The sequence below is a fragment of the Schistocerca serialis genome, chromosome 1 (assembly GCF_023864345.2).
Source record: "Schistocerca serialis cubense isolate TAMUIC-IGC-003099 chromosome 1, iqSchSeri2.2, whole genome shotgun sequence".
NCBI classification, from domain to species: Eukaryota; Metazoa; Arthropoda; class Insecta; order Orthoptera; family Acrididae; genus Schistocerca; species Schistocerca serialis.
In genome coordinates, this window is record NC_064638.1 from 832,377,110 (window position 1) to 832,402,939 (window position 25,830).

The window sequence follows — 25,830 nt, forward strand, 5'->3', positions numbered from 1 at the left end:
CCGTCTTCAGTTCTGTTTCAATGATCTTATCAGATAGTGTTAAACGTATTATCCTGACCACCGTGGTATGAAAGAAAAACGCTTTTTTATGTGACACGAGGTGAACGAGGTATTGTGGATTATCCCATCAGACATGGCTGGCTTTCAGAAAACATTAAATACATCAGTCCCGTTTTCATGACGGATAGTCACATTTAAAAAGTTTATAGCCTTGTGTTTTTCATATTCAGTGGTAAGTCGTATGTTTTTGTGCAGCTCATTGAATTTCTTATTAAGTGCAGTCCTCTTTTGTTCCGATGAACAAAGTGATCGTGTCACATACATAGCGTCCGTAACACACTATCCTGGATACTAGCGCTGGTTGCTCCATCAGAGGCTTATTTTGTCTGTCATCAGGAAAAATGTTAACATTATAGCTAACATGAAGTGTGCCATTTGTAGTTCTGCCTACTTTGACATGGCAACTCATTCTTGCGACGAAGTTTCCTGCTCACAGACAGGTACAAAAAGGTAAAGATATGGTATGCTACCCGTGTGCGGTGAATGCGGAAAGAATGCCGTCAGTAGAGCAGGGGCTCTATTCCGATCGCTCGAGTCTTATGTGGCCGCTAAGTGCCTTCATGGGAAACTCGTGGAAACCGGAAGCTGGGAAGACACACACAGTACAAGGAGGAGAAGTGTAACTGGGGAGGTACTCCTAGAAGCTGTTCTAGCGGCGACCCTTAGCAGTCCCGCGATGGTACGCGGCATGTTGACAAGAAATGTTGTATCAATTATCTTCAGGAATTCCATTCAGAATTAGCTAGTTAGGACTGGAAGGCCGGAATTTCGAATGTCGTCAGGAATTTTAGTAGTTTGCTCTTCAGTGCCTGCAGTACGATACGACGCATTTTGAAATAGTGCACTTTACCGACGAAGTGACTTCATCAATTACGGTAAAGTCAATTTACGAGACAAGTATTATATGGCGAGACACTATCCTCGTAGAATTCATGCATTCCTGCTTCAGAGGAGTGCAGCACCTTAGGATATTTTATTGTCTGACTTCATACTAGCCATATCACATGGAAACCTTTCTTTACTTTTATCCGACACTCCATGGAGGGGTATTCCGACCGGAGCATGATGGCTGTCCAGAATCTCTCTCTCCTGCCGGCTACAGAAACGAAATTATCTGATCGTTATTTCGATGGAATTTTGCGATAAAGTAGTCTAGCTGCTTTTCTTTTGAACTCTCTTGGCACACTTCAGTGGGGAGCATCACTAACGAATACATCAAACGAAGAAGCCCAATCTTCCAAATTATGTCATATATTTGGAACACTTGCTTAAGCAAACCGTAAATAAATGTTTAGCAAATATAAATCTTTGCACGTGACATAGAATCACTAGTTAATTATAACTGACGTAGTTTGTCCATGAGCTATTACAATATCTCGAACAGCTTCCAAGTTCTTCTATCCCTGCAAGATCAATCAGAAACACCTTCCCGCCTCTCTTTGTCTGGAGGAGGACAGCATCAGGTAATCGTTTCCAAATTGTACGAGCGTGGAATGGACGAATGTAAATGGCATTTTTCTCAGACGGCTCGGCATATCTGAGAAGGATCGGTGGCATTGTCGTTTTGGGAGAATCGAGAAAACGGCAAATGGTACAACAGATCTCTAGTACAGAATTAGACAAGACAAAACAGCCCGTGTTTCCTAAAATCTGTTCTCTTGCATATGTACACATACACTTCTTTGAATTCGTGTCCTAAAAATAATTCGCATTCGTCAGGACGTGTTCCGTGGTTCCATTTCAAGGCTAGAAATCTACCTGGTATTTATCCAGTGCACTGACGGATAAATATCGGAACACAGAGAAGGAGATCTGCGACATAAACGAAAGTTGGTTGGCGTATTTGTACAACTGAAAGATGATGTCTATTCAGATTTCGTGCCAGTCGCATAAGAGTGCCACTATGAGGACGCAAATCAGGTTTGCTATAAACAGACGTTGTAACGGTCGTGAGCATCAGTTAACTTTGAGAACGGAGGTGGTGAGTTGATGTTAGTCAAAAATGGCTTTAAGGCGAAAAAGACGCCATTATTAACGCCTCACCGTGTTCGACCGAGGTCGTGTAATGGGGCTTATGAGAAGCTGGATGTTCCTTCTTCGATACTGCAGAAAGACTTGGCAGGAATATAGTTACTTCGATGACTGCCGGCAGCGGAGGTCACGAGAATGTACGGTTGCCAGAAGACAGGGCTCCGGATGGCCGCGTGGCACTACTGAGAGGGCAGACCATCGTGTTGGGCGTATGGCTCTGGCGCATCGTACAGCCTCTACAGCAGCAATCTGAGCAGCAGTTGGCACCACAGTGACACAACGAACTGTTTCAAATCGGTTACAGCTCTGCGCCAGACGCCCTGCAGCGACATTCCACTGACCCCAAACCACCGCCACTCATGACTTCAGTGGTGCCAAGCGAAAGCTCATTGGAGGGCTGGTGGAGGTCTATTGTTTGTTCTGATGAAATCTAGTTCTGCTTTGGTGCCAGCGATGGTCATATGTTGGATAGAAGGAGGTTAGCTGAGCGCCTGCAACCAACCTATCTGCATGCTAGACACACTGGACCTGCACCTGTAGTTATGTATGGGGTGCGGTTTCGTATGACAGCTGGAGCACGCTCGTGGTTATATTACGCACTATGACTGCAAATTTATACATCACTCTGGTAATTCAAAAAATGGCTCTGAGCACTATGGGACTTAACTTCTGAGGTCATCAGTCCCCTAGAACTTAGAACCACTTAAACCTAACTAACCTAATGACATCACACACATCCACGCCCGAGGCAGGATTCGAACCTGCGACCGTAGCAGTCGGGCAGTTCCAGACTGTAGCGCCTAGAACCGCTCGGCCACACCGGCCGGCTTCCGATCTTCCCTCGTAGCATTTGGTGGATGTTTTACAAGAGCGTAACGCCCATAAACCGCTACTATAACCCAACATGCTCTGCAGCTATGTTGCCTCGGCCTGGTCGATGACCAGATATGTCTCCAAATGAGTACCTGTGGGACATCATAATATGATATCTCAAAAAGACAAAGAGCATTATCTGTCACTGTACTGACCGACCAAGTGCAACAGACATGGAACACATTCCACAAACTGACATCCGGCAACTGTACAACACAATGTATTGGCAGCCCGTTTTGTATTATCGCGAAGTAGGGGAGATAGTGTCACAGAAATGATACGTGAATTGGAGTGGCGATCATTAAAACAAAGGAATTTTTCGTTGCGACGGGATCTTCTCATGAAAGTTCAATCACCAGTTTTCTCCTCCGATTGCGAAAACATTCTGTTGGCACCCACCTACTTAGGGAGAAATGATCATCACGATAAAATAAGAGAAATCAGGGCACGCACGTAAAAATTTAAGTGCTCGTTTTTCCCGCGTGCCGTTCGAGAGTGGAACGGTAGAGAGACAGCATGAAGGTGGTTCATTGAACCCTCTGCCAGGCACTTTATTGTGAATTGCAGACCAATCACGTAGACGTACATGTATATGTAGATCCACGTTTGCATGCTTATATTCAACAACCTGGCCGTTACACTGGCTATTAATGTATTAGCATTTCACATCTGCATTTCACATCGCGCTTACATTAACCTGTAATCTTGCAAAGTTAATCACTTAAATATGTAACCTAGACAAACGTATTCTCGATATTTCGTTACTCCACATTAAGTATTTATTTTGGGTAGCGATTTATTCTCCGTCAGTGTATAACACAGTTCTAAGAAGATATCTACATCCATATCTACATATATACTCCGCTAGCCACCAAGGGGTGTGTCGCGGAGGGCACAATTCGCGCCAGAGTCATATTCCCCCCCCCCCCTCCCCCCCCTGTTCCACTCGCGGATCGCGAGAGGGAAAAACGACTGTCTGAACGCCTCAGTACGAGCTCTTATTTCCCTTATCTTTGAATGGTGATGATTGCGCGATTTGAAAGTTGGTGGTTATAATATATGCTCTACATCCTCGGTGAAGATCGGATTTCGGAATTTAGTGAGCAACCCCTTCTGTTTAGCGCGCCGATTATCTGCAAGTGTGTCCCACTTCAAACTTTCTATGAGATTTGTAACGCTCTCGCGATGGCTAAATGTACCAGTCACGAATCTTCCCGCTCTTCTTTGGACCTAATATGCTTTATCTTTCGTGGTGAACGATACCGAACATACAATTTCGGAAACTCAGGGTATTTCATGGTTGAAGCAATGAAAGGAATATCGTGACTTTGTGATTCAAGCTAATGGCGCATTTCTTTTTGGGTCCACGCTGATCTTGATCTATATTTCTACTTATCATAAGTGTAACTGTGTTCACAAAGGTCATGGAACATTCTAAAACTATACTGGTCATCGAACTCACCCGCAAAAACTTTACCTCAGCAAGCTCAAGTGACCTAGCGCTTGTATTTCACTGCAGGATGCAGGAGCAGATAACACTGTCGTAGCGGAGCACGAGCTTCTGTTTACTGTGGCATTAAGTGGATGAAAGAGAGTCGTGCGGCTAAGCTACCGCTCATTATAAACGGTGGCGCCGATGGCCCGGCAGCCGCTTCGCCCAGCGGCCTCGCCACTGCTTGGAGCACCCGCAACATCGCCACGCTGCGTCGGTGGCGGAGGACTAGCCCCGCACACTACTGCACAGCTGCTTAAGTGGCCACCTGTTACGTACACAGCGTCGACGTACATCTGGTTCCATAGCTGCTGCACTCGGCACATCACTGCACAAATGGTTCAGTAACAGCTCCACCCACTACGTTGCTGTGCTACTCTCCACTCAATTCGGTCTCCGGGCTTTATCAAGCGCCTTCGCCAGCAAGTAAGTAAGTGTTTCATATATATCCTCTTTTTAAAAATACGGCGTGGCAAAGTGAATGCTACGACCCAATTCCCACAGTTAATCGTCAAGATTAAACTCGTCTCCCTAAAAGCTGTCTATGATCAAACTGACTGGGAACGCAATCATGAAAGTGCGCGAGGTGCCAGCGTAAAGAGTACTGATGATGCCGTGCGCACTTCTATGATGTCAACGCCATGATGCGGAGTGTTTACGGCCAGTTTGATCCTAGACAACTATTTTAGCGGGCTATTGGTTTAATCTTGGCGATGGACGGTGGGAAATGGCTCCATGCATTTACTTTGCCGCGTCGTAGCTGTTTAAAAAAATAAAGAAACTTATTACCTGACGAAGCATCTCCACTAACGCGAAGCCTATCGTGACTTTTTAATCATAAGATTTTGGCAGCCAGTGCGCAAGGTTTTATTCACCTTGTGCTACTTTGGCAGCGGTTGCTCGACCTCCAAAAGAATACGACTCATTGCAGTTTGACAATTACAAGAGCGAGGGGAAAAGTATTCGGCCTTTCAGTCAAAGACTGTGCTTCTATATCACAAATGCAGCTGCTTCTCTGCGTAATCTCCTCTTAGGTCCATGAACACTGTCCAGAATATTTCCCAATTGTTAATTCGCTTCCTGAAGTAGATTTCTAGGAGGCAAGCAAAATGTCTGCGAGAAGAGTGGAAATCTCAAACATTCAATGCGTTATTTTTTCACAAACGCTTTTTCAGTGATATTGTGTTCTCGGTACTCTGTTACATGACTCTAGACCTGTTCCAAGAGCTAAATAATGAAGAAAATGTTTCAAACGTTCACTACAGAGCAGTGCTTTACTCTCTGCCAAGTACCATGCGGTAAGGTTTACCCATTTAGCTTGGGTTGGTTTGAAAAGATCACACACAAGGTTTTGGTGAGTGGGCACAGCTTTTTGAACTGCGACAAAGGTTTTGCAATTACAGAGTGTTAGGAAATTCCCGTTACAAACTTCTAGGACTTGTAGAGGAGAGTGAGTACATAGCATTTTGAATAGGAACCCATATCCGGAAACGTCATCCAAAGACGCTACAGAGCGTCAAAGTTATAGGCGCCGGCGCCTGTACATGATGTACGAGTACATACAGTGTGATTTTGTGATGATGTTACGAACTTTTAAGGCTGATGGGGATGGGTAAATGTGTCAGTTTGAGGTAAGGGTCCCTGGTTCGGAAACAAACAAGTCGAAAGCTACAAGTGAAAATCATTCTGATACCTCTGACAGTGGAATACATGTACCGGTATTGTTGTTGCCGTGAATGTAGGGCATCCAACTTTCAGAGGTAGTAGTAGTACTAAGGTGTTCTGCATTACGGTAGGTCTTGTCATGGGTTAAACCTCTTCCACTTTTGTCTCTCCATAGCCAGTCTTTTCATTTCTGAATATTTGCCTCCTTTGATATGATCCAGCATTTGATATCTTCTTTTTTCTCTTCTCGTTTTTCCCTCCACCATTCCTTCTATTCCTTCCTTCGATAAACAGTCCCTCCTCAAACAATGTCCAATCCAGTTCAGTTTTCTCTTTCTGATGAGTTTCAGCATGTTTATTTCTTCTCCAACTCTTCTTAATACTTCTTCATTCCTTACTCGGTCTTCCCATTTCATTTTTTCCATTCTTCTCCATATTCACATCTCTAGTGCCTTCAATCTTCTTTCATCTTCCTTCCTCAATGTCCTGGTCTCCGCACCATGTAGTGCAACGCTCCAGATGTAACATTTGGCAAGTCTTTTCCTCAGATCTTTGTTTAGTGGTCCACAAAGTAATTTCTGTTTCCTCTGGAATCCTCCTTTTGCCATTGCAATTCTTTTCCTAATTTCTGTTGAGCACTACATATCATCCATTATTACACTTCCCATGTAATTGAAGTTATTCACTTGCTCTATTTCCTCTCCCCCTATTTTCATATGGCATTTTCTCCCCTTTTCTTCCATTACCATACTTTTCGTTTTCTTCTTGTTAATCTTCATTCCATATTCTTCTAATTTTGTGTTTAGATCATCTAACATTTGTTCCATCTCTGTTGCACTCTTTGCCATCACAACCATGTCGTCTGCAAATCTTATACACTCCACTCTCCGACCTCCTATACAAACTTCAGAGGTGGTAGTATGGCCTAAAATAAGAAAAAAGTCTAGTAAATATTGGCTCCAAAATGCATACCTTAAGAGGTATGAGCACTTGTTCACCTCTGTTAGTGTGAAACACGTCTCCTCTGCCCTCCTCCACATCCTTAAAAGTTTATAACATCATCAAGGAATCACCTGTATGTATACGAATATACATTTACAGGCATCAGCGCCTATAACTATGGCGCTCTGAAGCGTCGTTGGATGACGTTTCCGGAATTTCCTAACACCCTGCACAGAGGAAGGAAGAAAGGTTATTAAGGCCTTTATACCGCTGGATTTACGCCAGGATGTTGAGTCAGCTGAAACTACGAAATCATTCCACTTAATTCCAAGGCATAAATCTGACAGTTGATTTTAAAGATGCTACTGAACATCTGCTGCCAATGAAAGCGTCTTAAGATCTCTAAATGCAACATGATCAAAGCGTCTCGCACTCATCAATCTCAAAAAGATATTAAAAAATTCTTACTCTAAACAGAAGAGTTGAAAAATGTCAGTGTGCTCAAAAGAGGAAAGATCATGTCAAATTTGTGCCAAGCCGTACTTCGTTTGAAAGACTAGCCATGTTTATCAGGTGCAAAACAGAAAGACCTGTTGACGAAGTTGCCATTTCTTCCTCAAAAACACAGGGTGTTCAACAGCAAACTTTACAACATCTGATCCCAAGAACAGAGTTGTGTAAAAAGCAGTAGTCAATACTGAGAGATTTTTGTCGCGAATTTAGTATTGTCCTGTAAAAATTTTAAGAAATATGTGAAATGGTTTTTGTTGACTGCACTTCTACTAAATGAAATATTTCTTATGCATTTCTGAATTTGTACTATCGCAAATGACACGCAGTACCTCAGTGTTAAAGCACTTGAAAGAAAAACTTTATTATTGGCACTTGGAAACCTCTCAGTTACCTGGTACGGCACCTAGAAAGTTCTTAAAAATTATTTATTTTCTAATGTGTCTCATTGTTGTTACAGTGATAAGGTGAGCAACATAATTCTGTGATATCAAAGCACTTCCTCAATTTTTGGGATACAAATAAGCTATATATAAGGAGCTTCATTGTTTTTTGATTCTCCTAAAAATGTGAGATTTCGCATTTAAAACGTTTGACATTTCCACTCTTTATATATAGCTGTCATTGTTTCGATGAAAGACGGTTTCCTTCCAAACATTTATTTGACGTGTGTTAACAGGATGACAAATCTGGCGAAATTTATAGATGTTCCAAAAAGTAGTATTAGAAAATTTTTATCATAAACATTCCATAATTTGCTAATGATAAAGTAAAACAGTGATACGTAATATAATACTCATTTTTTGGTTTAGTTAAAAATATTGTATGTTTATTGATGAATAATTTCATGTGTGTCATGTTCACTTTAAGTAAAAAGTGGAAATATTAGTTAGTTCAGTATCTCATACCGAGATACTGAATGTATTAACTTACATACCAAAATCTTATAATTAATGTCTTCTTAGAAAAGAAGAGACGATATCATTCTTAAAAGGACAAAGTAGACTCACATCTTTTATACTTGACAATGGGTAAATGTGTAATATTCGTATGAGTAAGAGAAATAGGTAATTTTAGTTGGAGACCTGGAATTATAACATAATATACTTAAAAGTATAAATAAGGTTCTAGGTCTACAGTCTGCAAACTAATGATAATATATGTAAAAAAAACACATCTTCTCAAAAGTCGTATACTTTTGTCACTAAAACATTTAGATACTTTTTCTACATACATCTAGGAATTTTGATCTTATAAATAATCTAATTAAACGTTGGTAAGCACATGACAAAAGTTAGATGGTTTTATTAATTTTGACAAAATCTTTTCGGTTGACAGAGTCACTTGAAAATGATTAATTTAAAAATACCTCCTCAGTAGTTTATGTCAACTTCAGCAAATGAAACAAAATGTTCTATGCCTGTGCAAAGTTATCTTATGCAAATACAAACAATACGTATTGCAGACATCACCGAAAGTGTTGCATATGTGATATGCTTCAATGAAATTGGCAAGAAATTTTAATTGAGGACCACAATCAAATTTAAGAAAATTAAAGAAGCTCTATCCACCTGGAAATTTATTCTCTATCGTGTTATCCTCATTTATTTATAGCACCCTCACTTTTTAAACCTATGGTCACAGTGAATCACTTATCTGTTAATGTGATTATTATTTCCTTTAGGGTGCCACAACGTCGTCTGCGTGTAGTGGGACCAACGTCATCTGTACAACTTATAGTTCTAGAACTATGTTTTATATGATGTCAGTTGAGACAGAGACAGGAACCAGTCATACCATAGGTATAAAAGAAAAAGCCCCATCCAGAGTGACCGACATAAGAGACAAACAGCCATTAATCGAGACAGCAGAATCGAGTATGGTCTGGTTCACATTGTTGTTTCACAAGCTAGACCCCTAAACGGAAGCTACACGGTTGATTGTATACATTCAGGTCCTTCTGTGTAAATGTTTTGATGCAAGTTCCTTTATTCACCAACTTGGAAAAACCGTAAGTAGTTGTCTCCGTATGAAGAGGAAATGGAAGTGGGTGGGATGCTATTCGAGAAATGATGATGCTCACTGCACAGATAAATAAATAAGAGAGCAACGATCATGTAGAGGTGGCTTAACAGTTATGTTATTGTACACAATTCCACAACCAGGTCGTCGAATATGGGACACGTTACCAAACGCAGTTTCATATATGCAGCACACTAACAAATATGCGGAAACTTAGAGGACTGACTAAAAGTTTAAAAGTTACCTGCTTTAACCCTTTCGTGGGCCTTGGGAGTTATACTTCTCTCTAAGCGTATTTCCTTACAGCGTTTATTGGAATATATGTTATCACTTCTGTATCCTCCCGGGAATCTAGTGGCAGTCCGCTGCAATGTTATTTAAGGACATGGTACATGGATCAACTGAAAGAACCAGAGGTTGTAGACAGTTTCAGAGAGAACATTAGGGAACGATTGACAAGTAAAGGGAAAAGAAATACGGTAGAAGAAGAATAGATAGCCTTGAGAGATGAAATAGCTAAGGCAATAGAGGATCAAGTAGGTAAAAAGACGAGGGATTTTAGAAATCCTTGGGTAACAGAAGAGATGTTGAACTTAATTGATGAAAGGAGAAAATTTAAAAATGCAGTAAACGAAGCAGGTGAAAAGGAATAAAAAGTCTCAATTGTGAGATCGATAGGAAGTGCAAAATGGCTAAGCAAGGATGGCTAGGGGACAAATGTAAGGATGTAGAGGCTTATATCACTAGGGGTAAGATAGATACTGCCTACAGAAAAATTAAAGAGACCTTTGGAAAAAAGAGAACCAAAGAGAACCATGTGTATGAGTATCAAGAGCTCAGATGGAAAATCAGGGAAATCAGAAAAATGGAAGAAGTAAACAAAGGATGTGTACAAAGGTGATGTACTTGAGGGCAGTACTATGAAAATCGAAGGGGACGTAGATGAAGATGAAATGGGAGATATGATAGTGCGTGAAGAATCTGAAAGAGCACTGAAAGATTTAAGTAAAAAAAAAAAAAAAAAAGAGGCCCCAGGAATAGGCAACATTCCGTTAGAACTATTGATACATTCCGTTAGAACTATTGATGGCCTTGGGAGCAAGATATATGAGACAGGCGAAATACCCTCAGACTTCAAGAAGAATATAATAATTCCAATCCCAAAGAAAGCAGGTGTTGACAGGTGGAAAATTACCGAACTGACAGTTTAATAAGTCACGGCTGCAAAATACTAACGCGAATTCTTTACAGACGAATGGAAAAACTGATAGAAGCCGACCTCGGGGAAGATCAGTTTGGATTCCGTGGAAATGGTGGAACACGTGAGGTAATACTGACCCTAGGACTTATTTTAGAAGATAGATTAAGGAAAGGCAATCCTACGTTTCTAGCATTTGTAGACTTAGAGAAAGCTTTTGACAATATTGACTGGAATATTCTCTTTCAAATCCTGAATATTGAGAGCCAAAGGCAATTTACAGTTTGTACAGAAACCAGATGGTAGTCATGAGTCGAGTGGCATGAAAGGGAAGCAGTGGTTGAGAAAGGAGCGAGACAGGGTTGTAGCCTATCCTCGATACTATTCAATCTGTATAATGAGCAAGCAGTGAAGGAAACAAAAGAAAAATTTGGAATGGACATTAAAATCCATGGAGAAGAAATACAAACTTTAAGGTTTGTCGATGACATTGTGATGCTGTCAGAGACAACAAAGGTCCTGGAAGAGCAGTTGAACGGAATGGACAGGGTCTTGAAAGGAGGATATAAGATGAATATCAACAAAAGCAAACCAAGGATAATGGACTATAGTCGAATTAAATCATGTGATGCTGAGGGAATTATATTAGGAAATGAAACAATCAAAGTAACACAACAGTTTTGCTACATGGGGAACGAAATAACTGATGATGATCGAAGTAGAGAGAATATAAAATGTAGACTAGCTATGGCAAGGAAAGCGTTTCTGAAGAAGAGAAATTAGTTAACATCAAATATAGATTTAAGTGTCAGGAAGTCTCATCTGAAAGTACTTGTATGGAGTGTAGCCATGTATGGAAGTGAAACAAGCACAATAAATAGTCAGACAAGAGGAGAATAGAAGTTTTCGAAACGTGGTGCTACAGAGGAACGCTAAGATTAGATGGGCAGACAAGGGTGTACCCAGGATCTGAACTGGGGGGGGGGGGGCAAGTCATACTAGTCTCAGGAAACAAGGACTTGAGACAACATACAGCACTTCTTATTAAATAAAACAGTAAACCAGTGAAAAACTGCTAATATCTTCTATGGGGGGGGGGGGGCAGCTGCCCCCCCCTGCCCCTCGCTGGGTATGGCCATGTGGATAGATTTTGTAACTAATGAGGAGGTACTGAATAGAATTGGGGAGAAGAGGAATTTGTGGCACAACTTGACTGAAAGAAGGGATCGGTTTGTAGGACACATACTGAGGCATTAAGGGATCACCAATTTAGTACTGGAGGGCAGCATAATCGTAGAGGGAGACCAAGAGATGGATGCACTAAGCAGATTCAGAAGGACGTGGGTTGCAGTAGCTACTGGGAGATGAAGAAGCATGCACTGTATAGTGTTGCATGCAGAGTTACATCAGACCAGTCCATATATGGACTGAGGACCATAATAACAATAACAAAAGAAAACATACAATAAAAACAGAAAACGCTGTTCATTATTTTTTATGTGTGATGACAACACATTACAGCACACAAAAGGGAAGTGTGAAATCCATTTACCAACAGTTTTAACACTTTGCAAAGGTGCCATGGTAATATATGTAACACCACTGTTTTAGGTCCTAAAACACAAAAAAGTCATCAGAAAATAAATATAGTCAGTTGACCACATTTCTGATAGAACAGCAAAAAAAGCTATCTTCTCTGGATTGCTACAAAAGATGCACCTGCGAGTGGGTTAAAAATATCCTGTCAGGGTCGCCAAATGAAAGTTACCTCCTTCTCCTCACAAAGATTGCAAGCTGGGATCGCCAGATGAAGCCATCTGCTTTTTTGAAAAGCCTGGTAGGGATCGCCAGATGAAAGCTAACTGCAAACATGAATGGGAACGATGGTGTTACAGCAGAAGCATGTGGCTTAAGCATGGGAATTCATTGCATTTGTTTCTTTTACTGAAAAACGTTGTCTGTCTCTCAATCGAGATTATAAATAAGAGGATATTAATTTCCCCAGAGAAGGATATATCTGGTATGACGTAGTAACTGAAAGCAGTTTTGTTAACTCTGAACCACAATTTTATTACTTTCATTATTGGTGTGACAGCCAAAGTGAATAAAACAAACAATAAATTAACAGAGCAAAGGAACACACTTACAGAGGTCAACTGTAATTATAGTCTAATACGACAAACCAGACGGCCTTTACTCGTAATAATTTTTAATGTACGTGGCCCATCGATACAGGGGAGAGGTAATGCACTGATTTACCGAAGCGCCCATAAACTGGGACAGCATTATCCGCCACAGGAGTAGCGAAAGGACATATGAGACATCGAGATGTAAACAAAAGATGTCATTGACGCATCAGTTCGCAAGCACTATGAAAGTAGAAACATCATTGTATTCCACCGCTAAGTAATCACACCTTTATAGTAAGCCCACCAGAGAGAAAATGTCCCTTTTCAATGAGCGGCCTCGAGTTTGCAAAAACATGTAAAGTCGGATCTGGCAAATAAACAGATTTAGGTGGCCACTGACGAAGAAAAGGCACAATCATTTCTCTCTACCTAAATTCCACACGTGAACGTGATGGTTGTAGTACCAAAATTCACTGTAGTGATTCGTTAGCTTTGTTTTGATTTGGCACAAAGGGACAGGAAACACTTAGCAGTTCAAATAATTCACATGGCTCTGAGCACTATGGGACTTAACTTCTGAGGTTATCAGTGCCCTAGAACTTAGGAATGCAAACACAAAAATATATACATATTAGATGGGCATAAAAGCTCCTCTCTCTTCCAAAGGCGTGTTACCGTCGCATACGGGTAACTTGTAGCGTCAGCTGCAGCTGATGCTCACAGTGAGAGCCTCTCTGTATGAAACGGTTCTAATTGACCCTTTTCGAGTTTATTTCAGTCAGTACTTACATCAATTGTTCAAAGGCTATATCAGTTGCGACTGAGTAGGCGTTATCGGTAACCCATAAGTACTTGTCGACATGTCAGCCTAAACTGTTATAGGCAATAACTGATGTACGTGAGCACTGACTGAAATAAACATAATAGTTACACTGAGGCGCCAAAGAATACATGCGTATTCAAATACAAATATATGTAAACAGGCAGAATACGGCAGTGCGGTCAGCAACGGCTATATAAAACAAGTGTCTGGCGCAGTTGTTAGATGGGTTCCTGCTGCTACAATGGCAGGTTATTGAGATTCAAGTTGGCTCTGGGCACTATGGGACTTAACATCTATGGTCATCAGTCCCCTAGAACTTAGAACTACTTAAACCTAACTAACCTAAGGACATCACACAATACCCAGTCATCACGAGGCAGAGAAAATCTCTGACCCCGCCGGGAATCGAACCCGGGAACCCGGGCGCGGGAAGCGAGAACGCTAACGCACGACCACGAGCTGCGGACTGAGATTTAAGTGAATTTTAACGTGGTGTTAGAATCGGAGCACGGGCGATGGGACACAGTAACTCCGAGGTAGCGATGAAGTGGGGATTTTTCCCATAAGACCATTTCAGTAGTATACGGCGAATGTCAGGAATCCAATAAAACATAAAATCTCCGACATCGGTGCGGCCGGAAAAAAACCCTGCAAGAACGAGATCAAGGACTATTGAAGAGAGTCGTTCAACATGACAGAAGTGCAACCCTTCAGCAAATTGCTGCAGATTTCAATGATGGGCCGTCTACAAGTGTCAGTATGCGAACCATTCAACGAAACATCAGGGATATGGGCTTTCGGAGCCGAAGGCCAACTCTTGCATCCTTGATGACTGCAAGACACAAAGGTTTATGCCTCACTTGGGCCCGTCAAAATCACCGACAATGTACTGTTGATGACTGGAAACATTTTGCCTGGACGGACGAGTCTCTTTCAAATTATACTGAGCGGATGGACATGTATGGAGATAACATCATGAATCCATGGACCCTGCATGTCAGCAGTAGACTGTCCAGTCTGGTGAAGGCTCTGTAATGGTGTGGGGCGTGTCAGTTGGGGTGATATGGGACCCCTGATACGTCTAGATTCAACTCTGACAGGTAACACGTATGTAAGCATGCCGCCTGATCACCGGCATACAACATGGCCATTGTCCGTTCCGATGGACTTGGGTAATTCCACCAGAATTGCTACAGAGGGCTCCAGGAACACTATTCTGAGTTTAAGCAATTCCACCAAACTCCCCAGACAGGAAAATTATTGAGCATATATGGAGTGCCTTGCAACGTGCTGTTCAGAAGAGATCTCCATTCCTTTGTACTCTTATAGTTTTATGGAAAGCCCTGCAGGATTCTTGGTGTCAGCACTACTTCAAACATTAGTTGAGTCTGTTACACGTCGTGTTGCGCCACTTCTGTGTCTGGGGGGGGGGGGGGGGGAGGGTGGAGAAGGAGGAGGAGGGTGGCAGCTACATGATATTACAGGTATACCAGTTTCTTTGGCTCTTCAGTGTAAAAGCAATGTGCTCGCTGATAGTCTCTGCCAATAAGTCTCTGAGTACTCAGTTCGCTTTATACTGAGTTCACAGAGAGCATGGCATGCTGGCAAGTTCCTGTGGGACCAAACTGCTAAGGTCATTGGTCCCTAGGCTTACACACTACTCAACCTAAGTTAAATTAACTTAACGTTAAGGACAACACACACACCCATGTCCGAGGGAGGACTCGAACCTCCGACGAGGGGAACCGCGCGAACCGTTACAATGTGCCCTAGACCGCGTGGCTACACCGCGCGGCCATAGAAAGCAGTCTCAACGAAATTCCCTCCAATCTCTCCGGCATTACACATGTAAATTTAACGAAAGATGATTTCATCACAGAAGTATAATAAGATAAACACCACGATGAACAGAAATTAAATGTGCCTTACACGTTCTTAAGAGTTTAAGATGTCGAAATGTTGTTTACATGAATATTTTGTCTTTTGCTAGGGATGGTGTCATCATACAATACGAAACAACGTGAAGAAATGGCACAGACTGGAACGAAACAGATGGAAGTTGAGAAAGACCTTCTAACTGCGTTAGTGAAGCCGCCGGATGAGAAACAGAAACAAGAGAAGCTAGGTCTGGGCGATGTGGTCGAGCTGACGCCGATAGAGAAGCTGATGGAGGCGGCTGGCACCCGAGGGCGCTTCCAGCGACGCTTCAACTGGACCTTCAACCTACTGGTCGTCATCTTCGCCGGCATGCCCTACGTCAACATCGTCATTGCACTCACCGTGCCCGACCACTGGTGCCACGTGCCCGGTAGGGAGGCCACCAACTACACTGAAGACCAGTGGAAGGCCTTGCACATACCCAGGTAATCGCTGAACGCATGGGCAAAATATCTAACTCGCACGATTCTTTATCTTTAAGTTCGGTAATTACTCAAAACGTCAATGTGACTTGCGTATACGAAGGTTATTCTACAATTTTCAGAATGAGCTTTTAATCAACATTGGACTGCTATAAAACAATGAGAGAGGCTTGGACGTAATCCAGATCTGTAATCCAACCAGTTAGTGAGCGGACATTTCGAAGAGGACTGCATACATCGAACATTTGGAGTGGTGTGTCATAGGCCACAGCTACAAGTGAAGGTACACGACTTCAATGGACCAAACAACACAGAAACTGAACAGTAGGTGACTGGACACGTCTGATCTGGTGTGACAAGTCACGATCTCATCTCTTTTCAGGTGGTGCAAGGGATCGAGTGCACCGATGTCCCAATTCGGCGCTTAACTCGCAATGTGTGCAGGCTTTAGTTGTGACATAAGACTGTTCTGTCGTGTTTTAAGAAAAGAAGATTATAGTTTGACGTCCCGCTGACAGTGAAGTCATTAGAGACTACGATGGTACTGGACACTACGCACTAAAGACTGAATAGTTTGGCTCGAGCCCCGACGTACTATGTCACGAAAATATATATATTTGTTACACTCAACACTCAGTTTAATTGAGCGGCTCTGAGATGTGGCTGGTCTCGATGTTTGGCTACTTTTTAGTCATAGGGTACCAGCTCACACTTGTCGTAAACTCAATTTTTAAGCTCAAATAAAATAAAATAAATTAAAAAAACAATGCAGGCAGGTACTGCAGTGAAATTTAAAAATATTGAATCACTCACGTTGATTTATAATGCTAACAAGAAGTTTATTTCCATTTTTCCATGAATAGTCTTCAATATATTGGCTAAACACATAAAATGCAGTCTGAGGGGCTTTTACGTAAGGGCCGCCGTTAATGACTCATGCTACAACACTACACTATAAAATTCATACGTCGCCATCACGGCACTCGACAGTCTGTTCACAGTTCACAAAATACGCTGGTGTCTGCTGTCCTAAACCGCTATATTGGGCTCAACTTGGTCGTTTTCGAACGTCGCCACATACATACTTGTCCCCGATCGTGGCTACCAACCCAGTACTACCCGAAATGGGCATCACGTCCGGTTCTTAGCGTCGCTCAAAGTCAACTGTCTGCAAAGATGGCCGCCCTATGCACCCTCGAAACGACTGCCTAACTCAAACAATGTTTGACAAAAATACGAATATTCTAAAACTATACACAAAAACATATATGATACATTGAAAAATATGGAAATAACAATCTAAAGTCCAATTTTTTTGTATCTACCACCGTTTTTTCACAAATAATGTTCTTGTGGCGTGATTTTGCTTTTCCCGGATTTTTTATACTAAACATAAATAAACAAATAAAAATACATATTTAATAACTCACCTACCTCTTTAAACTTTAGAATGCTGCCGCTAGTTTCGTCTATTTAAATTTATTTATTACCAAAAACGCAGTTTCTCTCAGTCGAATCCCATATAATCGAATACCATATAATGGTACATAGTCTGCTAAATCGGCTATGACTGTTCGATGCAGCTCTACTAGCCGTATCCATAAACACTTTGTTCATATTAATCGACCAATGCATTGCCGAGATATTAGCTTTTGAACTTTCATAAATTTACAATTTTTAAGGCAACAATAACTTTTAAACTATTATATATTTTTGTGACGCATCTAGATAATTTAGCTTTACATAACTTTCTGTCCATGAGTGCCAACTCGCACTTTCATGTCACTCTTAGTTTTGTTTTCATCAATTTTTCTTTGCAATATAAATTTCTGCAAGAGCGCAAACACTACCATACGCTCCCCTGCCTACTCGCGCTCAGGTTTTACCAAGCCGCCTAAACGCTAGCCACTCGCCACGGCCCCGTAGCAATCGCCACCCACGTGCTCTGCGGCGGGAAACTACCGCTCTAATCTCCCCCCACAGCTCGTATGCTCACAAGACGAAGCAGAAGCTCAGATTAGAAAAGGATGGGGAAGGAAATCGGTTGTGCCAGTTTCAAAAGAACCACCCCGGTACTGGCCTGGAGCGAATTCCGGAAATCACGGGAAACTTAAATCTGGATGGCCGGATAGATATTTTGGACGGTCGTCCTCCAGAATGCGAGTCCAGTGTCCTAATCATTGCACTGTGACGTTTTAGGGCACATTCATTCAGGTTCTCGTGAACACAAGGATGCTTATTTAACACAAGGATGCTTATTTCAAAATTCTCGGTCACCCAAGTGTTGCCCTTCCTTCTTCATCCTCATGGTGCGCATACTAAAGCTGTCGTCACACGGACCGAGCATTCCACAATCAACGTTGATTGTGCCGAGTTTCTGACGTCATAGTGTGGAAAGAGCAAGCTGGCGAGTTTTTCGAATGTGCATAGAAATATCAAGCAAGATAATACTCCGAACACGTGTTCGAACGGAAGAACGCCACGTTCATCACTTGCAGGCTACCTCTTTTCAGTACGTAGTCGCGAGAAGCCATATTGCTAAAGGCCATATTTGGTGTGTTTTATATTATAAATTACGTTCTACAAATAAAAGCCGCTTCAACGTCCCAGAAAATTGAGGGTCTGTCGAAAGCTTGTCGTTACTGGTACGATTTGTTGTAATAAAATGACGGGAAACATCACATTGCTGGTTAAAGAATTTGCGAGTTGTAACTTGCACGTTATGAAAGTATGCCGTTTGAAGACAACAGCACTTGGAGATCCTTAAATAGGCATTTTTCTTTGTACAATTTGTTATAAGTAAATGTCAATTAATAACATATCTGCAGCTGAAGTCTTCAGGAGATGGCAACACACAAGACATGGTCATATGAGATCAAAAGTATCTGTACACCCCCAAAAACATACGTTTTTCCTATTACTTGCATTGTGCTGCCAACTACCGCCAGGCAGTCCATATCAGCGATCTCAGGAGTCATTAGACTTCGTGAGAAAACAGAATGGGGCGATCCGCGGAACTCGTGTACTTCGAATGTGGCCAGCTGATTGGGTGTCACTTGTGTCATACGTCTGTACTCGAGATTTCCACACCCCCAAACATCCCTAGGTCCACTGTTTCCGATGTGATAGTGAAGTGGAAACGTGAAGGGGCACGTATAGCACAAAAGCGTTCAGGCCGACCTGGTCTGCTGACTGACAGAGACCGCGGACAGTTGAAGAGGGTCGTAATGTGTAATAGGCAGACATATATCCAGACTATCCAAACTGCATCAGGATCCACTGCAAATACTATGACAGTTGGACGGGAGGTGAGAAATCTTGGATTTCATGGTCGAGCGGCTGCTCATAATCCACACGTTACGCTAGTAAAAGCCAAACGACGCATCGCTAGATGTAAGGAGTGAAAACATTGGACTATTGAACAGTGGAAAAACGTTATGTGGAGTGACGAATCACGGTGCACAATGTGGCGATCAGATGGCAGGGTGTGGGTATGGTGAATGCCCGGTGAACGTCATGTGCCAGCGTGTGTAGTGCCAACAATAAAATTCGGAGGCGGTGGTGTTAGGGTGTGGTCGTGTTTTTCATGGAGGAGGCTTACACTCCTTGTTGTTCAGCGTGGCACTATCACAGCACAGGCCTACATTGATGTTTTAAGCACCTTCTTGCTTTCCACTATTGAAGAGAAATTCGGAGATAGCGACTGCATCTTTCAACACGATCAAGCACTTGTTCATAATGAACGGCCTGTGTCGGAATGGTTACTCGACAATAACATCCCTGTAACGGACTGGCCTCCACAGAGTATTGACCTGAATGCTATAGAACACCTTTGGGATGCTTTGGAACGAAGACTCCGTGCCAAGACTCACCGACCGACATCGATATCTCTCCTCGGTGCAGCGGTCCGTGAAGAAAGGGCTGCCATTCCTCAAAGAAACCTTCCAGAACCTGATTGAACGTATGCCTGCGAGTGTGGAAGCTGTCATCATAGCTAAGGATGGGTCAACATCATACTGAATTCCAACATGACCGATGGAGGGCGTCACGAGCTTGTAAGACATTTTCAGCCAGGTGTCCGGATATTTTTGATCCCATAGACAATATATTACAGAAGTTCAGCGTAGTGTAATGAATAGACACAGAATTACAGTGTGCTGCGTGATGTGCAGGTAGTTCAGGTCTCACTACACCCAAATAAATTCTGATACTTTCTTATTGATTTAACAGAAGTATATTCTATAACAATCGAAATTATATAAATACGAGTGTGCTCTCTGTGAGGAGTAAGTTTGTTTAGTTGGTTGTATCTACAACAGAGCTTCCATTACTTGCAGTAAGATATTTTGGAGTTTCTTGTTTCAAATCTTATGTTTCGTATGTTCTAATGATTCTGATACTTGATATTAACAGTGATAAAATAAGAATGATCTTAGTATTTTACAGAAAAATGAAAATGTTGAAATAATTTTTCCATTATATGGAACTTTATTCTCGGTTTGTAACGCACTATTTGCAAGGAAACATTAATAACACGACGTTCTTACTGACTGGACATGGAACTTTCCTTTTTGCACTATAACACGTTTAGGGATATCGAACTTATTATTTACGTATTCTACAGACAGAACAAGATGACTGGCATATGGACAAGGGAGACTGGTTGGTTGGTTGATTTGTGGGAACGGACCAAACAGCGAGATCATCGGTCCCATCGGATTAGGGGAGGATGGGAAGGTAGGCGGCCCAGCCCTTTCAAAGGAACCACCCTGATATAAAGCGCATATTTCCTCCCTTGTCTAAGTCGCTTCAGCCAAGGGAGGAAATATGCGCTTTAATAGAGATAATGTAGGAATATTGTGCCTGTCCGTTTCGTAAACAAACTGTGTAATTTGCGAGCCAGATACAGCCGGCATCTGCCGCTTGAGAGCGCTGCAGTCACAAATCACCCAGGTACACAGGCAAATGACATTAACCAGCATGTCCAATGCGGGTGCTGTATCTCGTGTGGTTGGATTTAGCATCTCGATCCACGTCGATTCAGTTGCCTCGTCCTGAGTGAGGCCGGCTTAAAGAATATCAGCTAGTTTACTCTTGTCCATTTTGAGAACTCCTGTTTAGCGTACAGTGTAGTCGTTATTGCGCATACTGCTGCTGGAGAGCGCTGCAGTCGCGTATACCACGTTGGAGGGCACTTGACGTATGCACAAGTTCAATCGTTTATGAGCGTCCAGCAGCATAGCCGAGATCAAGTCAGCATGTTGCACTTTGAATGCCAAGGCCTGTGAAATGACGTCTTAAGGATACTCCAATCTTCCAAGCTCACATTCCTTACATTCCTGGTATGAAGAACACTCAGGCACCCTATCACATCTCGATTACACAACTAAATCACCCAGTCTTAATCCCACAGGACGAATCTGGGACTGTTTGGAACTGAAACTGGAACATAGCCGTCAACATTGTAGTAGTTTGGTAGCTCTACGTGGTCTAATCATCAATGAACACTTTGAACTGGATGCAGAATACCTGATGAAACTTGTGGAGTCTCTTCCTCTTCGTGGATGGGCTGGTGGGATCCGGGTAGACTGGTGGGATCCGAATTGGAAGACGAAAAAGAACCAGTTATTTAAAATTTGCTGACGACAGCACATTGTTTACAGAATCATACGCGAAATGAAAGAACTAGTGGTCGTAGTTAAGAGAGAAAGTTAGAAATCTGGATTGTCAATTAACCAGACAGACAGAGGTGAGTCGCTACCAGCTACCAGCGTACTGGCAGAATATGAAGAAGTTGATCACTTTGGTTGCTCTACACAGAATTTTTCTGGTTAGGGACGCCGCATCGAAGCTGACAGTGATTTGGAAAGAGCGAGTCCTAACCACCACACACGAAATTGAGAATGCTGAAATCTCTGGTGTTTCAAGTTTTTCTTTATGTTGCTGATCCATGGAGAATAAGAGAATGGGACCGGAAAAGAACTGGTGCTTTTGAGATGTGGACATATCTGAGCCTGCTGAGAATATCATGCCTGAGCAAACGGACCAACCAAATCAATTGCTCAAGAACTCATGGCGGAGAAGAGGTTGTCCAGTATTTGTATCCAGCGAATCGTGCAGTACTTTGGTGACATAGTTCGATGACAGAGATAAAATGGGAAAGATGATCATCCAAGGCAAAATCGAAGGTAAGAGACTGCAGGCAAGGTGATCAAGACGATGGAAGGACCAGATGAAAGAGAAGATACATCGAGCAAGGGGCGAGCAACACTGAGATATAGGACCAGAAGAAATAAAGACAGAATATTAAGAGACTTTATTCTGTGAAAGACAGAGTGTTCTTGATAGTCACATCTACAGGCGGCTTACATGCTGGTAATTATTTTTTTGTCTGGTCGGCTAATATGTAATAAGCTACTATTTACTACTACATAGTATATATTTCAGGATATGGCAATGAAGAGCCAAAGAAACTGGTACACCTGCCTAATAAAGTGTAAGGCCCTTTGAGCAGGCAGAAGTGCGGCAACACGACATGCCATTGACTCGACTAATGTCTGAAGTAGTGCTGGGGAGAACCGACACCATAAATCTTGCAAGGCTATCCATAAATCCGTAAGAGTAAGAGGAAGTGGAAATCTCTTGTGAACAGCACGTTGCAAGTTATCCCAGATATGCTCAATAATGTTCATATCTGAAGAGCTTGGTAGCCAGCGAAAGTGTTTAAACTGAGAAGAGTGTTCCTGGAGCCCTCTGTAGCAATTCTGGACGTGTGGAGTATCGCATTGTCTGCCGGAATGCACAATGGACGTGAATGGATGCAAGTGATCAGACAGGATGCTTATGTGCGTGTCACCTGTCAGAGCCGTATCTAAATGTATGAGGGGTCCAATATCACTCGAACCGCACACACCCCATACAATTACAGAGCCTCCATCAACTTGAGCAGTCTCCTGCTGACATGCAGGATCTATGGATTCATGAGGCTGTGTCCATTCCCACACACATCCATCCGCTCGATACAATTTGAAACGAGACTCGTCCGACCAGTCAACATGTTTACAGTCATCAACAGTACAATATCGGTGTTGACGAGCCCAGGCGAGGCATAAAGCTTTGTATCCTGCAGTCATCAAGGATACACGAGCGTGTCTTTGGCTCCGAAACCTCACGTCGGTGATGTTTCGTTGAACGGTTCGTACGCTGTCGCTTGTTGATAGGGCCAGCATTGAAATCTGCAGCAGTTTGCGGAAGCGTTGCAGTTTTGTCACGTTGAACGATTCTTTTCCGCCGTCTTTGGTTCCGTTCTTGCGGGATCTTTTTCCAGCCGCAACGATGTCGGAGATTTGATGTTTTAAACGATTTCTGATATTCATGGTACACTCGTGAAATGGTCGTACGGAAAAATCCCCGCCTCATCGCTACCTCGGAGAAACTGTGTCCCATCGCTCGTGCGCCGACTATAACACCACGTTCAAACTCAGTTAAATCCTGTAACCTGCCATTGCGCTAGACACTAGTTGCCCTAAATAGGCGTTGCCGACCGCAGAGCCGTATTTTACCTGTTTACATATCTGTGTATTTGAATACGCATGCCTATACCAGTTTCTTTGGCGCTTCAGTGTAAATGTAAAATATCATCATCAGTTAGCCGTCCAAAAATCACTTGATGACGTATCTCACCGCCAACACAAGCAGAAGTGATGCGGACTGGTGACGACTGTGCAGGAGGGCGGACAACGGCTCGTTCGAGCAGTGCCTCATGTTCAACTCGAGCGGCGGGGAGCCTGTGGCCTGCCAGCAGGGCTGGGACTACGACCGCACGTGGTTCTCGCGCACGGCGCCCTCGCAGGAGGACTGGGTGTGCGACCGCCGGCTGCGCGCCGTCAACGTGCTTTCCTTCGGCCAGCTGGGAGAGGTGGTTGGCACCTTCGCCTTCGCTCGCATGGGCGACCTGTAAGTCAGATTTACTGTCAGTTTGTTTCTCCATTAATCATATTGTTGTTCGAAGCTTTAGCGTGTTAAGTTTCTCAAGTATTGTTAGCTGAAGACCGCTTTAGCCAATGATAGAACTGTAATGAAGTAATCAGTGTAGTTCCGTCTGAACACCACAATTTGTTTCACAACACCGATAAAAAGAAAAAAAAAGGAAAGGAGGGGAGTTCTGTAGAAATCATTAATATTATAATTGACATACTACACTACTGGCCATTAAAACTGCTACAGACGCGAAATTTAACCGACAGGAAGAAGATGCTGTGATATGCAAATGATTAGTTTTTCAGAGCATTCACACAAGGTTGGAGCCGGTGGCGACACCTACAACGCGCTGACATGAGGAAAGTTTCCAACCGATTTCTCATACACAAACAGGAGTTGACCAGCGTTGCCTGATGAAATGTTGTTGTGATGCCTCGTGTAAGGAGAAGAAATGCGTACCATCACGTTTCCGACTTTGATAAAGGTCGGATTGTAGCCTATCGCGATTGCGGTTTATAGTATCGCGACATTGCTGCTCGCGTTGGTCGAGATACAATTGTTAGCAGAATATGGAATCGATGGGTTCAGGAGGGTAATACGGAAAGCCGTGCTGGACCCCAACGGCCTAGTCGAGATGACAGGCATCTTATCCGCATGGCTGTAACGGATCGTGCAGCCACGTCTCGATCCCTGAGACAACATATGAGGACGTTCGCAAGACAACAACCATCTTCACGAACAGCTAGACGACGTTTGCAGCAGCATGGACTATCAGCTCGGAGACCGTGGCTGCGGTTACCCTTGACGCTGCATCACAGACAGGAGCGCCTGCGATGGCGTACTCAACGACGAACCTGGATGCACGAATGGCAAAACGTCATTATTTCGGATGAATCCAGGTTCTGTTTATAGCATCATGATGGTCGCATCCGTGTTTGGCGACATCGTGGTGAAAGCACATTGGAAGAGTGTATTCGTCATCACCATACTGGCGTATCATTCGGCGCGATGGTATGGGTTACAATTGGTTACACGTCTCGGTCACCTCTTGTTCGCACTGTCGGCACTTTGAACAGTGGACGTTACACTTCAGATGTGTTACGACCCGTGGCTCTACCCTTCATTCGAACCCTGCGAACACTAAATTTCAGCAGGATAATGCACGACCGCATGTTGCAGGTCCTGTACGGGCCTTTCTGGATACAGAAAATGTTCGACTGCTGCCCTGGCCAGCACATTCTCCAGATCTCTCACCAATTGAAAACGTCTGGTCAATGGTGGCCGAGCAAACTGGCTCGTCACAACACGCCAGTCACTACTCTTGATGAACTGTGGTATCGTGTTGAAGCTGCATGGGCAGCTGTACGTCTACACGCCATTCCATCTCTGTTTGACTCAATGCCCAGGCGTATCAAGGCCGTTATTACGGCCAGAGGTATTTGTTCTGGGCACTGATTTCTCAGTATCTATGCACCCAAATTGCGTGAAAATGTAATCACATGTCAGTTCTAGTATAATATATTTGTTCAATGAATACCCGTTTATCATCTGCATTTCTTCTTGGTGTAGCAATTTTAATGGCCAGTAGTGTTCAATTATTTGTCGCTGTTTTCACTGTTTGTACAAAAAACGCATTATCGAGTAGAGGGTTAAATAATTCCATATTAAGACATGAATGGACAATCATACAGATTTCTGAAACTGAAATCTTAATTCATAACGTATTGTACGTACAACTAGCAAAA

General features: G+C 42.8%; 1 protein-coding gene across 3 annotated transcripts in view; it reads left to right on the forward strand.

Annotated features, from left to right (window-relative positions):
• The first annotated feature begins 4,628 nt into the window (after positions 1 to 4,628).
• The window catches only part of LOC126458315 (organic cation transporter 1-like), a 90,166-nt gene continuing 68,964 nt past the window's right edge, over positions 4,629 to 25,830 (forward strand). For 2 of the 3 annotated variants that reach the window (XM_050095269.1, XM_050095285.1), the window contains exons 1-3: positions 4,629 to 4,882; positions 15,736 to 16,108; positions 23,834 to 24,061. In XM_050095269.1, the coding sequence (XP_049951226.1) occupies positions 15,738 to 16,108; positions 23,834 to 24,061 (599 nt within the window). In that variant the 5' untranslated portion in view covers positions 4,629 to 4,882; positions 15,736 to 15,737. Of the gene's footprint in view, positions 4,887 to 15,735; positions 16,109 to 23,833; positions 24,062 to 25,830 lie in introns of all 3 variants that reach the window. The other variant, XM_050095278.1, reaches the window with a different exon arrangement.